Below are 15,811 nucleotides of genomic sequence, written 5' to 3' on the forward strand. Positions count from 1 at the left end.
TATATTAGAATGTTAACTGCAGCGTGGTTAAGAGAAACTGGAGAGATTTGTTTCTAATCCCAGCTCCACCACACACTTGCTTGTGGTCAAGTCACTTAACCATACTAAGTCCTAATTTCCTCATCTATAAAATGAGAGCAGTATCTTTGCCTCATTAGATTTAGTTTAGATTTAGTTTAAGGATCAAAGTGTCTGGGGTATAGAGTATGCTCAGTGTTAACCTTCTTGGCCCTCTCTTTTCTTTGTCATCATACTTGACAGGAGAGAGTCTCGGGTCTTTAAACTCTTGCTTCAACGTAAGGATCTGAGGAGAATCCTCAGTGTTGAGCACTTCTGCACATTGATTTAGAACCTCAGACATTGTTAAAGGGACAGAACTCCCAAGTACAGAAGTACCAATCCTTGAAGGATTGAGCATTGAACATAAATCATAATAACAAGAGGCAGGTGAAACTGACTGTAGACATCCTCTAATGTTCTGCTGTGGTGGAAAGAGCTTTTGATAAAACTCTGCAAGATTGTGGGTGTCCTCTCATCTGAAAGTTGCAAGGGTCAGGCAACAGAGGCCATCTTATTCCAAAGCTTCTGAGTGAGGGCCCGAGGATGGTGGATACCTGCACGACTTGGACAGACAAACCACCCACAGACAGAATCATTCAGGGTACTGCTGACAGCAGGGGCTTCTGATCTATCATCTTTTGGCCAACTGACAGCTCTAACTCTGTGTGACCCTCAGTCCTGGGCACCCTAGACTTGGAGAGATGGATGGTTTTGTAAAATAGCAAGCTAGAAGAACCAAGCATGGAGGAAACAGAGAAAGAACAGGTGGCTGTTGAGCCAGAAAGCAAGAGAGAGAAGTTATGGGATCTCTTGAGGCCCACTTTCCTATAGGTCCTTTGCTCTGAACCAAAAGAGTGGTCTTGAGGAGAAGCTAGAAAACAGAAATACTAGAGGAAAAACACAGTGCAATGCATGGTCAGTGAGTTTATCAGAGCTGTGAAGACATCGCTGAGCTATCTCAGAACCCTGGTGTTACTTGAGGTTTGAATGTGTTTGTAGGTGGTGAAGAGACCCCAAGACTCTGCTAGCTGATCTACAAAATGTCCCCACCACCATCACGTCTGTTCTGTAAAATCATCTTTTGACACTGCTATTGTATTTTAGGCTGTAAAATTTGTCAAGTTTTCTTGGGCTTTCACATGAAAGGAGTTAATTCTCATCAAATGATGGTATTAGGAAATGACTGGAGTCAAGATAACAAGCCCAGCTCTTTCATTCAAGGGCTGATAAGTCTCTTAATTATGTTACACTTGTCTCTCCATCTGGCAAAATGCAGTTGATCGCTCTCCTTTCTCTCTCTTCAGGAAACATATAAACAGAAACAAGAATTTGAATGAGCGAATACTCTGTGCTGCTCGAGGGAAGAGCACATTGGAAATCCAAGGGCGAGTGTGTGCCCAGGGCAGGTCAGCTGGGCTCTGGGCTGATTCCTGGGATGCATGATTACATCAGCCTCTGCTCAGCTTCTCCACCAATATAAAGGGCCAGTGATATCTGCCCACTCTTATCTCAGAGCTCTCCTGCCAGTACCTGGGCATTCCAAATAATGTATTAGACCAAAATCGTCCTGGATTCTGCCCTGCAAAGTGAATGTCTCCTTTAATTTGGCTTACAAACTTTCTGATTTCACTCTAAATCCTGACCATAGATTCTTTTGTCTCAAACGCTCCCTAAGATAGAACAGACCTACTTCAAGATCTGAACAAACTTTGTAATAATAATTTTAGCCCTAGGGTGTCTATAACCAGCATATCTGATTGAGAATCCTCTCAAAATGGAGTGACAAACTCTGTGACCCCAGCAAGGAGGGACACTTTCTCACCCAGTCCTGGCAGAAGGTAGGAGCAGGAAGAAGGGAACACTGCAGTGTCTGAAATTTCTCACACACAATCGACCATCCCCATCCTTCCTTCCTCCTTCCTGTACTGCCCACTCCCCTATTTCCTCCATAGTCTGTGTTCTGGGATAGTTTCTTTCTATTTCCTTCAGGGCACTCAAGGTAAAGATCAAGGGTACTACTTTTAGCAAAAGTACTTGCATTTTTTTCCATTCTAAGAGATGCTAAAAGTTAGACCTCTAATGTGGAAGTTTGACAGGATGAGAAAAGAATTTAGAATCGGTCCATCTGCACAGTATGTTATCTACTCAAAAGTCCAGCCCTGGAAGCCTGTCCTTCCACCTTAGGAGGAAATGGGGCTGCTTGCTGGGTTGTCACTTCAGCATCTTAAATAAGATGAGCTCTGTATCAAAGAATCCTGAAAAGTTTGAAGAGAGAGGAGAATATATAAAGTAGTAGGAGTGAGCATAGTTCCTGTGAGAAATGACTAGACATGACTAGAGAATCTGTGAAGTTCAGCCTAAGGAAGAGATCAGCGTTTTGCATTGCAAACTTTCCCCCGACACTAGTAAAGGTGAAAGGCCTACCTATCCCAATGACTAAAAGGCCACATTAGAGCTAGCTTTTTGACTTATGACTTAATTGTTGTTGGTTTTAATTGTAGTTTATTTTCATGGACCTTCTTTTCTCTTAATGCTACCATTAGGCCTTATCAATCCTTTATACCAACTGCTCCCGATCTTTTGGCACCAGGGATCACCTGTACCAGTCTGTGGCCTATAGGTTGGGGACCCCTAATTTATACCATGGTGTGGATTAGTTTGAGATGCTCCCCATAAGAGCAGTTTTTGAAAGAAGGGAAAAAAATAGCACCAGACTCCCAAGGTCGAGGGAAAAAACTGATCTCACATGTTTAAAGGACTGAGTCCTTCATATCCTCTGCCATCTTTTTAATGTCCCCCTCCCCTTTGCCTTATCAATATACAAAGCAGTTTACTAGAAAATACAAGGCACAATGCACATTCTCTAATAAAGCAGAAACAATTACTTTGGATAAACTTTGAGCAAAACCATGTAGATTTCTTTGTTAAAAAAAATTGTGTTTGTGCAGGAACTTTTTGTTTATACATCCCCCCAAGCTCCAACAAAACTGAAGATGATAATCAAGGTTGCAGATTTTATTAGGGTTCACTTTAGAAAATAAATGTATGGTATAAATGGAAATTAAATATTTCAGGAAATGACTGGCTTTATCCAGAAGATATAAGGTTTAATTTTTCAACAGACAATATCAAGATGTTCTTTATTAAACCCCCACCTTGCGTAGTGGGGAAGACACAAGACCAGTTGAGCAGTGAACTGCTGAAAGCAACTTTCACTTACAATGCAGAAAGCATGAGATTATGAAACAGGTTCTTCTTAAGAAATAAAGAAGGTTTTAAACTTTTTGGTTGCAAAAAAAAAAAAAAAAAGGATATGTAGTTCACTTCCTCCTCTGTTTTCCGCAGAGCACTAAGAATTGTAACTGCATTTGCTTCACTTTTCTGACCCACTCGTCACTGTGAGGCTGTAACCAGTCTGTACTGACAACTGCTTTCCTCTTTGGGGCCAGATTGTCAGGTAACATGACAGAGGGGTCTCAGTCTCCCTGAGAAAGATTTTCCAGTAAGCAGTGACTGGGAATCATAAGAATCATTGACTTTTATCTTCTCTCTTTTCCTTCTAACTCCTCTTACTACATTATGACAGTGAGTGTGGTCAGAGCAGCCAACAATGAATGCCAAAGGAAGATGAGGAGTGCAAGAAATTGTCCATAGCTCCCTGAAAATACTTTAACGAATCTGGTCTAATGTGTCTCTCAGAGACCAGAAAATTTATGACTGTCTCTTCACGTTACACTAGTTCAATATTTTGAGTTCACATTTGTTTCTCAATCTTGGCTTAGCTGATGCATTCCGAGCTTATTCTTCTAAATTATTATGTATTTGCCCAAAAGCAAAGAACTTTTAATGCACAGAGTTTATGGGCTGTTCTCTGTTACTTTAAGGAAAATGAAATTATTTATACCTGGAGTAGGAAATCCTTAAGTAGGATAAAAAAAAAAAAACAGTTGAAATCAATAGTTGCCACATGATAATACATTTCTATTCACAAATGGTCTGGCTCCAGGTAAAACTTCAGGATACAGAGAATGCTAGAACGTGCAGCAAAATGAAAGCCCAGACTACTTAAGTAAACTTTCCAGTCTTTTGTTAATAGCTGAGTAAATCTCTGGGCAATCCTCAAGAGGTTCTTAGAAGTCATCCCTCGTTTATATCTAGAAGGTTCTTGTAATTGTCTTGTAAATCTCCAAAGATCTTTAGAGATTACTTTAAATGGAGACAAAAAATGATACAAAACTAAGCTGGACTATTCCCTGGCACACTATTTCTACCTAGTGCAATTTTTAATTTCTTAAAAATCAAGTGATCTGACAGCACAATACTTGTCAAGCACTTGTCATACTGGGATGTCTCTTGCCATCCATATACGTATTTTTGCCAACCATATTTATTGACTACTGATGCTTATTCCAGGTGACCAAGTAACCCCAATGCTTAGAGGAAGCAAGCAGGGTACAAATCAGTTAATCAATGAAAACATTGTCTAATGACTGACTTTTAAATCACAAAGCCATTTTAGAGTATAAGTAAATACCTGAAATAAAGAAGGCACTTCACACACTCCCTCTCTTCCATTTCCATCAACTTTTGTGGACAAATGCAATGGGTAATTGAAAACTTAATATCACAACCACTAAATAGTCAAACAGCCTTTAGTAACTTGTTGCTTCCTGGAAAAGATGAATCTGATAATTAACTTAAAGAAAACAAGCCGAACAGAACTCTCTACTACCAGCCTGGCAGCTAGGGAGGCAGTATTGGGTCTGAATCGAGGAAATCAGGAAATACTTACAATCATGATGAACGTGCCCAAGAACTCAGAGAGGGTTTCTTTCGCTAAGCTGCTCTTCAAGACCAGTCTCTGCTTGAAGCTTTTCCCCTTTTCTGCTTTCTCTGGCTGCATCTTGGGGCTTCTCTGAGGACTCCTGTTTCCACCAATGCCTACCTGTTGTGGTCCTCACTTTCACAGCCACATGAAAATGGACGTTTTGACAGTGGCTCACAGATTCCTGGAGATGTCTGGTGAGAGTCTCTGACGCACAAATGCCGTTCCAATTAGAGGCTGTGGCTTAATCGTCTTCTGGTGGAACTGTCATTCCCTGTTCGCTGCTATTTGTTTGAATCTGCGACTTAGAACCTGAAATCCCCCAAATGATCCTTTTTGTACCTGATAGATTAATCATTACCTTTATTCTCAAGGTACGTTTTTCTCTGTTGGTTTTTTTCAAGAGATGAGAAAAGAGATGTGCCGGTTGTGTTGCCAAACCACAGTGATGGGCCCTTGTCCAGAAAAGATTTGCATGTTACACAATTGCAGGCTTCTGATTTTTTTTTTCTCATTCAGAAGTGGGTGGTTGGAGTGTAGTTTGGAATTGTCAAATCAGGTGTAGATATATCCAATGTAAACATTCTTTTCTGAAAAAGGTTTTTATTGCAAAATGAAGAATTTGAAGAAAATATAGATTTATCACCCTAGAAGATTCATCACTCTTGTTTTCTTCCAGTATCATTTCAGTGACTTCATGATACCACTCTGAGGTTAGTAAGAACCACAGAGGCCATCCTAGAGATAGAGAAATTAACATACAGGGAGACCATTGCAAGTTTCACACTGCAAGTCACCTCTTTGGTTATGAAACTGGGCTTCATTTGCTAAAGAGACTTTAGGATCCAAGAATCAGAAGGATGGAGGAGTCACCTTTTTGGGTTTCTTCTGAAGAAGTATTCCAGTTTGAAAACAATCACTCTTCTTCATTTACCATGAAATATTTAGACATAATACATAGGAAATAAACAATAGCAGCTTGAAATTCTTTGCTGCATGGAGATTACTGAGCTGGAAAGAGATCAATCAGCATGTATGCCATCCTAATCAAATAAGAAAGTACACCTAACCAAGGCTCCTAGGTTATACCCTTTACATTTGATAAATTGACATCCTTGCTGGCAACAAACTGTGTTTGGTACTAGCTTCTTGTCCTGCTAAATATTCAAGCCTTGTTTTTCAAAACTGGCTTGTCTGAAGAAATAGAATACAGCATTAGTTTCTAAACACCAAGGCGGGCCTAGTTTCTGATTACCAGTGTGGATTCATGGAATTAGTACCCACGCTGTGTGGTTCCTTCCAGTCCTCCCACAGGGAAGCCAGCTCTGCATCAGGCCCTCCCCTAGCTTTGCAAAAAGGGAGGGAGGAGAGGATATGGAGAAAGCAGCTGATGAGAGGCCAAAGGCAGAAGGAGACTTCTGATCTGTAGGTGACATTTAGAATTTAGACTTTAAAAAGTTATAACTTGCCTGAGGCCACACCACTGCGGAACCAGGACAAAACCTCAGCATTTTGGCTTTAATTCCTGGTGAAGTTATCAGAACTACCATTGTCTAGAAGGGTTACCTATGACCATACCATTACCAAGTCCCAGTGGATGGACCAGAGAAACAGGACTTTTTACTGTGACTACAGCTAATAACATGCAAGAGTGTTCTCTGGTCTTCCCATTTACTCATCTAACAACTATTTATTGCACACTCAGTACATGCCAAGCACTGCACTTACAAGAGCACATAGGGTTCTTGCCCTTCACAGAGCCTAGAGTCTAGTGAAGCAGACAGATGTAAGTGAAATAATCCCACACACATAAATACAAAATCACAACTGAGATGTATGCTGCAAAGATGGGGGCCATATTTCTATAAGCAAATATAACAAAAGGATTTGACTTTGTCAGAGAGATCGCTGATGGCTTCTCCAAGGAAATCATGTATGGACTGAGATCAGAAAGAAGCATGGGTTTAACTACATGAAGTGGGGAAGAAAATGCATGTACAAAGGCCTTGGTGGGTTTGGGGGTAGAGGGTAGGGGACAGCATGATGTCTCTCAAAGAATGAGAGAAATTTACTGTGGTTGGCCCCAGAGAGAGTGAAGGAGTACAGCATGCAAAATGAGCCCCGAGGTGTGGGCAAGGGTCAGACCTTACTAGGCCTTGTAAGTGGTAGTTAGGGCTAAAAGCTTAAGTCATTGAGGTGGTTTAAGCAAAAATATGACACGATCAGATTAGAGTTTTGAAAAGATCCTCCGAGCTGTGAGGTAGAGAGGGGACTGGAGGGGACTTGGAATGGTCATAGGTAGATCCATTTGGGGGTATTACTGAATTCCAGAACCAGGTGGTAGCTTTGATAATGGAGAAATGGAAGGATCCAAGAGTTCTTTATATCTTAAAATTGGAAGAACTTGGTAGATCAGATGTGGGAGATGAGGAAAAGAGACTGAGAAAGGTTGGTTCCTGGTTCCTAACTTGCTGGGGAAGGTGCTGCTGAGCTCTGTGAGAGGAAATCCTAGAAGAGAACCAGAAGTGCAGTGGAAGATCGTTAATTCTGCTTGTGCAAAGTTGAGCCTCAGGGGCTTCTGAGTGACGTAAATTAGGGAGTGATATGGGTCCAGATGAAGAAGGAATGTCTGTGTGCTCATGGTGGTGATAACTGGAGCCTGGAGTGAAGAGGATCCCTAGGGAGAGAGTTTGAAGAGAGCTAAGAGTTTGATATGGAACATTTCATGCTTAGGTAGAGAAGGATGGAATCTTCATTATTTCTGTTTTTCTACCTTCAGTTGACAGTCACACTTCTCACCTCCATCATCACAAACAGCTCATCATCAAACATAGCTGACTCATATAAAATATTCACTGAACAAAATGTTCCAGCCACCTAACAAAATGTTCAAAAGCATTCTAAGAGGGTAAGCAATGAATAGTATTCCTCCTTTCTTCCACCTGAGAGGGGGCCTTTGTCAAAATACCCTGACTCCAAAGTGCTAACTGGAAGCATAAGGGAGCTTTTAAATTTCATTCACTCAGAAAAAGTTTTCATTGAATATGTACCATGTGGCAGGCATAGCATTAAGCAGTGGGAATTTAAAAATGAAAAAAAAAATCTCTATTATTAAGGAATTAATAGTCTAAGTGACAAAGACATCTGAATGAATACACCATAGAGCAGAACAGAGTTGTAAGCAAGATACTGAACCAAAATTTCTGTCACCATAGGGACATCTGAGCACTAACTCTGCATTTGCCAACATACAGAGGAAAGAATGAGTACGGTGACTGCCATCAACAGTTCTAAAGCTGATGAGCTTTCCTGGATGCACTGCTATACTGATTCTCCAGGGCTGGCGTATGCTGTTCTTTTATTAATAGTTCCCTTGGCTCTGCCCCTTCCTACCTTGTCTTCTCCCCAACATTCCATTCTGTGTTTATCTACTTTTGCCTTGCATAACCAACTTTGCCTACACTCACGCAATCCCAAGATAGAAGCCTGGTGTTTATAAGCATAACCACCTCACACCCTGACCTCACTTCCCCTACACCTCCTTATTCTGAATTCCAGTCCCTCAAAGCCTTCCTCTCCACCTAGTTATTACCTCGTGATTACCCAGGTTAATGATGCACTTCCCAGCATCTCAGGTTCCATTGACCCAGTGACTTTCTTCTACATTCATGTTGCCAAAGCCCAACTCTGGGTATGCCCTACCATCTTTTTTTCCCCTCCCCCCTCAGAATTTCTCTTCCCAGGCTGCTAAAAGTTGCTGAAGAAAATCACAAATGTATCGATTGACTCTATTGCAGGTAATTGTGATGTAGGATCAGCAGTGGCCCCATGTTCTGAATCTTTTATTTCCAAGTTTCCAGATTTTAGCATGCATTAAAATCAGCTTCACTCAGAGACTGCTTCTGTAGATCTGAGCTGGAGCCCAGGAATCTCACAAGCATACCTGATAATTCAGAGCCCATTCTTTGCCCAGCAGCAACCACATACCTCTTCTATGCCCTCCAGCTCACAGTCCCAACCTTCCCACTCAGATGATTACTTTTTTCTCCAAATCCACTGGGAAAGCATAGGTTTCATTGACTGTAAGTCCTTTTATGCTCTTACTCCTAAAAAATTTGCCTTAGTTTTATTTATATTATCCTCCTTTCCTTTCCTTATTCCTACCGTTTGCCCCATGTTGGTGTTCTGTTCCAGCCCCTCTGGAACCTTGGCCAGTCAACATTCCCTTCACTCTCAGTCTCTTTCCAACATTGGCTTTCTCCCACCACCCCAGGACCAAAACAAACAGGTCTCTCTAATACTGAAAAACATTCCTCAAAGTTGTTTCGCTCCAAATTACCACTTTATCTATTAATATCTCCTCCACTTTCTTTCTTTTCCTCTTACGGAAGAAATAACCTTTTTCCCATGAGTGTAAAATCATATTACACTGTGAAAAAAATTAGAAGTATTTAAATTAAAATGTTAAAATTTCTTATAATCCCTGTCATCAGCGATAACCATTGTTAACAGGTTGGAATATCTGTAGAATTTGTTTCAATAGGCTGGGCATGGTAACTCATGCCTGTAATCTCAGCACTTCAGGAGGCCAAGGCGGGTGGATCACCCAAGGTCAGGCATTCGAGACCAGCCTGGCCAACATGGTGAAACCCCGTCTCTATTGAAAATACAAACATTAGCTGGGCATGATGGTGCATGCCTGTAAGAGGACCAGCCTGGAAGAGGACCAGAAGTGCAGTGGAAGATGGTTAATTCCGCTTGTGCAAAGTTGAGCCTCAGGGGCTTCTGAGTGATGTAAATTAGGAAGTGATATGGGTCCAGATGAAGAAGGAATGTCTGTGTGCTCATAGTGGTGATGACTGGAGCCTGGAGTAAAGAGGCTCCCTAGGGATCCCAGTTACTCAGTAGGCTGACTCTGGAGAATCGCTTGAACCCAGGAGGCGGAGGTTGCAGTGAACCAAGATCGCAATTGCACCACTGCACTCCAGTCTGGGTGTCGTAACCAGACTGTCTCAAAAAAAAAAAAAAAAAAAAAGAAAAGAAAAGAAGAAGAGTTTGTTTTAGTAGATCTAATAATATATAAGTATCTATTCTTTTCTTCACCCTAAAAGTAGGGTTATACTACATTTACTATATTAAAATTTTTTTCCCAGTTGAACGTTACTGTTTAGCCTTCTATGGCAACGTAAAATTCATCTTTCAATGACTGTGTAATATTCCCTTGTACAAATGTGTCATAAATTAAACAAACTCCTCTTAATAGGCAATTGGTTGTTTTTAATTATTGTTCATTAAAACAACTCTGCAATGAACATCCTTAAGTATCTCTATCTCTTAGCATAACTTCCTAGAAGTTGAATAATTAGTCAGAGTATGCACATTTAAAGTGTGTTAAAATATTTTTTTTTCATTTTCTTTAATATTGGGTAATTGAAATCTATTAAATGTTTTTCCCAATCTAACAGCTAAAAAATGTTGTTTTAGTATGTATTCCTTTGGCTAACAGTGAAGTTGAGCATCTTTAATGCATTAGCTATTTTTTATGTTTTATTTTTATGTCCTCTGCCTACTTTTCATCTGTAATTCTTACTTTTTATTACTTTGTTTTAGCTCTTTATAAGATATGAATAGAAATCTTTTATTTGTTAGATGTGGTATGCCATTTTCCAGTTAGCTATTTTTCCTTTAACTTATGATGATTCTATTTGATTGTGATATAGAGGTTTAGAAAATCTAGTCTTGCTATATATTTTAATGACTTTCTGGTAGATCTCCCCTCATTATTTTCTAACATATATGAGCTAGATGAACTTTAGAATCATTTTTTTAAGTTCCATCTCATCCCAACTATAATTCATAAAAAGGCATTCACTTTATGGATAAAGTTATAATATAACTTTCATAACCCAAAATATAGTCCATCTGTCCATTTAGTCAAATCTTTATGTCCTTTAAGTTAAGATACATTGTTTTCTCTGTTGTGTCTTCCAAATTCTTGTTAAGCTTATTTCTGGGCATTGGATATTTATTTGTATTTATTTTTGAAGTTAGGTTGAGATCTCTTTTTTTATTCTATTTTCTAACTGATTATCACAAGCAAAACTCTATTTCTGTGTGTATATCTTCTATCTGCCCACTGTAATGAACTTTCTTTATAGTTTAAAATGGGTTTCTAGTTGATATTGTAGAGAACATTGTTAGTTTTCTACTTGGCATCTGTTAAAACTTCTTTCTAGTAGACCAAATTGTCATTTAAAATATCTGCCTTTCTTTCTATGCAACTGGGCTTTTGGTGGAAGACTGACCATTCTCAGATCTAAGGGTAAACACTGATTAGTCTAAGCCTACAATAATGATTTTCCTCCCCTTGAAAACATGACAAGTTCAGGAAAAATGTGATTTAATTTGGGCCAGTGAAATTTGAGAAGATATTAGCTGGGGTTTTGGAAAGAAGGTCCTCATTTCTGTGAAAGCTACAAAAACCCAGTTCTCTGTCATCTACTGGATATGAGCAAGGAAGCTTGTGGCTATTAAAGACAGCCATCCTGAAATCATGGATAGGCAGAGGGCATGAAGGGGAGGGAGGATGACTTGATACAGAATCTAGCAGGGCATGAAAACAGGACATACTTGCATCACCGATGATATTACTTCTGGGTCTACCAAACTTGAGGCCTACTCTACCCCAGGGCTTGCAATTATTATATGAACCAATAATAGTTAATATTTTCAAAGCCAATTTGAATGTGTTAATTTCTGTTAATTTCAACATTAAAAGCCCTAACTGGTTTATTAGCTTAGATTTTTGAAGGTAGAATATAATATGAACTATAACAACTCATTTTGCCTCTTCTAATACTTCAATTTGTTTCTTTTTCTTGTCTTATTATATTGGCTGAAGCCATTACAAAAATATTTAATCTTAATAATGAAAATTAGCATTTTTCTATTGTTCTGAAATTTAAAGGCAATGCCTCTCTGTGTCATCCAGTAAGTTTCATATTTCCTATTATCATACTTAGTTTTTTTGTTAATTACTGAGATTTTTAAAAACAGTATTGAATATTGAATTTTTATCAAATGTCTTGAATATTTAATGAGAAGTTTTCACTTTAAAAACTTTCATTTTTCTTTATGTCATTAGTTAGTTACATTACATTTTAAATGATCTACTGTTGAAACAGCCTTGCATTCCTGAAAAGTCTCCTGCTTGGTTGTGATATACATATACTGCTAGATTTAGTTTTCCAATACTTATTTTCGATTTTTTTGCTTGGATATTCATAAGCAAAACTATAAAAGGGTAGTTCGTGTTTCACTTATCAGACTTTGATATCAGACTAACACTAGCCATGAACAAATGAACTGCATAGATTTCCATATTTCTCTACCCTATGGAACAGTTTCAATAACCCAAGAATTATCTGTTCCTTAAAAGTTAATGGGTTTTATGTACATGCAAATATGAGCCAAGTCCTCTTTGGCTAGTAGATCTTTGAGAATATTTTAATATCTACTATCATTACTGTCATCTATAGGTCTCAGGTACATTTTAGTCATTTATGGTTTTCTAGAATTTGTTCTACTCAATCTAGAATCTCAGAATTAATAAAACACATATAGTATATAATGTAAAGCATCGTTTTTCATTTCAAACGTAATCTATTTGTGCTTTTCTCTTTTTTCTCCTTGGTCTCAATTGCCAGAAGTGTATCATTTTTATTGTTATTTTTGAAGAACCATGTCTTGATTTTATTTGTCAAAAGTAGTTTTATTTAAAATTAATTAATATGTGATATTCCCTGAATTCCCTTTTCTGTATATTTCTGATTAGGGTGGACCACAAGAGAGATTCTTTTGCAAGGCATGAAGGACAGGTTTGAACAGCAGCTCTGTTGCAGCTCACACATGCCATCACCTATCTGCTTGCTCACCTTTGTGGTGTAAGGCAGCAGGCACACAGCGAGCACACCCAGGCCTTCCCCACCTTCCCCTGGGTCCTCCTTCAGTTTCTCTGGCTTCTACACTAGATGTGTACATGTTCATCATCAACATGAAGTGTTCCAGTTTCTGTAGGACATGCATACCATCAAAGTCAGAGGCAACAGGAACCGACACAGGTTTTGACAGGTGTCAATCTGAGACAGTCAAGTATAAAGAGGTCACTGGAGAACCTCTAACTGGCCTGCACACTGGGAGGAGTGTACACTGAGGTGGAGCCTTGGGAAGTTTGTACCGTTTGCAGGGAGGAGGATCTTGGCCTCTCCCGTTCCAGGGTGGTAACCTGAGGAATCAATCTGTGATATGGGGGCTTGTTAACAGGAACCTCTTTCCCTTTGCTGAATTTTTTCCTTTTTGCCCAATAAATTCCTTTTTTTTTTTCACCCTTCAAAGTGTCTGTGAGCGTAATCTCTCCTGGCCATGTGACAAGGACCCCATTTTTAGCTGAGCTAAGGAGAAAGTCCTACAACAAGTGTGTCCTCATGAACTCCAGACTGTGTTGGTAGGTTCCAGATTCTTCTTGTTCCCCTTCAAATTACATCCATTTTCTCTTGACTGCCTGCCCTGTGGACATCAAGCATCAGCATCAGACATAAAAACAATAGCCTTATAAGAGACTGTAAACCAGCTCTCACAATTGTGTAAGGTCAATCACTGTAACAGACTCCTTCACACATATATATACACATATATATGTATTTGTATACATATATATATAAGACATATATGTGAGATCCTGCTTCTGTAATTGAACCCGAAGTTATTTATGTAGGCATTTTCACAGCTATGCAGGCATTTTCACGACAACTTCCTTATGAGCTACATCTTTTATCAAAGTAAATTGTTATTTTTGAGCTACTAAATGCTTTTTTGTTGTATACTATACTTTGTGTGCTGTTAATATTGTCAGTCCTACTTTTGTGTTTGTTTGCTGTATCTTTGTCCATCCCTCAATTTTAAATCTGTGAAATAAAAATTAGATCTTCATTATATTTTATAGTCAATCTTTTAGAATCACCTATTTAGTTTACTAGCAAAATATCATTTTACAAGAGGCTGATATGTATTTAGCTATGTTCCTGACTCTGAGTGAATCTCTACATAATCTATTTCATTTATTTTTATTTATTTATTTATTTTTGAGATGGAGTCTCACTGTGTCTCCCGGGCTGGAATGCAGTGGCACAATCTCTGCTCACTGCAACCTCACCTCCCGGATTCAAGAGATTCTCCTATCTCAGTCTCCCAAGTACCTGGGATTACAGGCACCTGCCACCATGCTCAGCTAATTTTTGCTTTGTTGAAATGGAACTAGATGAGTGAAATCATAATAAGCAGGTTAATCAGCATATGTTAATAAATAATAACTTTGTATTGCCATTATAATTTACAGAGTTAGTACATAAATAAAACTTTCAACAAAAATTTTAATACAGGCTTTTCATTTAACAACCATTCATATTCTAAATGTTACAAATCAACATCCTTGAAACTTAAAAGAAACCTCTCAATATTGTAGGAAAGTTTTTGTCCTTTTTAGTAAACAAAGAAAGCCAACCTTCTGATGACAAGATTTAGAATAAGAATAGATATAATTTAAATTTTTGTAGCTATAGGTAGTCTTCCCCATTAGCTAGATGAACAAAGGTGACCTGCTACTCCAGCATTTGATATTCTCAAAAGTACTTATGGCAAATTTCTGCTACTGAAGTTTGGGAAATTTGGTCTCAATTTTAATCAAAGCTAAATTACATATATTTGGAAATTTTAATAATTTATTTCTAGATACTTTTTCAGTGTTTTCTGTTTGAATGGTTAAAATTAATAGTGACTGGGCTTCCTATCGTCAGACTCTCCTTCTCCTAGACTGTTTTCAACCATCATCCTAATGCACATATCATTACTCATTTCTCCTTCTTTCATAAACTGTAGAAAAAGGTCAAAATACTGTAGGCCTGCCTTCTGTTGTTAGCATAAGATAGATTTCTGAAATAAGACACAAAATGCATAAACCATAGAAGAAAATGTTATATTTGACTGTATTAAAATGAAACAATGCCTTTTTATCAAAAGACAACAAAAAGGAGAAAAAAGAGGATATTTGCATCATATATAGCAGACAAAGGCCAATATCTAATGTACACATAAAGGAAAAGTAGGCAACCCAATGGGAAGATGGGCAAAAAACCTGAAGAGGCACTTCACAAAGAGGAACCTCAAATAGCCAATAAACATGAAAAATATTCTCTGCTTCACTAGTAATTAAACAAATGCAAATTAAATCCCTAATGAGATTACATTTTATACCAACTGGATTGGCAAAAGCCAAAAAAGAAAAGAAATTGCAGTATCAAGGGTCAGCAAAGATGTAGAACTGCTACAACACCAATACATTTCTGGTGATAGTGTAAACTGGTAAAATATCTTTTGAATGAAACTAAACCCAATTTGCCAATTTGGTATTACCTAATAAATTTTCAGGTGTGTGTACATAATGATCCAGCAATTTCACACCTAGGAATCCACCCTAGAAAAATTATTGCATACATATACCTAGAGAAATATATAAAATGATTCATGACAACACTATTTCTAGTAACAAAATAACTGGAAAAAAATATGTGAATCAACGGTTAAATGGATAAACAGTACATTTTTGTAACGAAATGCCATAAAGCAGTTAATGGCTTACAATTACACATGACAACATAAGTGAATCCCAGAAATATAGCACTGAACAAAAAACATGTTGAAGAAGAACTGTTGGTTGCCATAAACTGAAAGGTGGGTTCACAGGTGTTAATTGTACCATAAATTATTATGTCTTATATTTATTTTATTAATAAAGAGAAAAAAATAAAACAACATTGAAAACATAGCAGAATAAATAAACTTCCTGCTCATGATTCACCTTGTGTCACCTTG

The 15,811-nt window shown here is 38.2% G+C and overlaps 2 protein-coding genes across 3 annotated transcripts in view; one reads left to right on the plus strand and one right to left on the minus strand.

Moving 5' to 3' along the window:
* AQP9 (aquaporin 9) overlaps window positions 1-5,352 on the minus strand; it is a 48,983-nt gene extending 43,631 nt beyond the window's left edge. Inside the window, exon 1 of one of the 2 annotated variants that reach the window (XM_011940515.1) lies at window positions 4,853-5,331. In XM_011940515.1, coding sequence (XP_011795905.1) covers window positions 4,853-4,963 — 111 coding nt within the window. In that variant the 5' untranslated portion in view covers window positions 4,964-5,331. Of the gene's footprint in view, window positions 1-4,852 lie in introns of both variants that reach the window. The other variant, XM_011940516.1, reaches the window with a different exon arrangement.
* The window catches only part of ALDH1A2 (aldehyde dehydrogenase 1 family, member A2), a 323,505-nt gene that overhangs the window by 135,745 nt on the left and 171,949 nt on the right, over window positions 1-15,811 (plus strand). The gene's annotated exons all lie outside the window — the stretch shown is intronic.

Source organism: Colobus angolensis, unplaced genomic scaffold, assembly GCF_000951035.1.
Source record: "Colobus angolensis palliatus isolate OR3802 unplaced genomic scaffold, Cang.pa_1.0 Scaffold19, whole genome shotgun sequence".
NCBI classification, from domain to species: Eukaryota; Metazoa; Chordata; class Mammalia; order Primates; family Cercopithecidae; genus Colobus; species Colobus angolensis.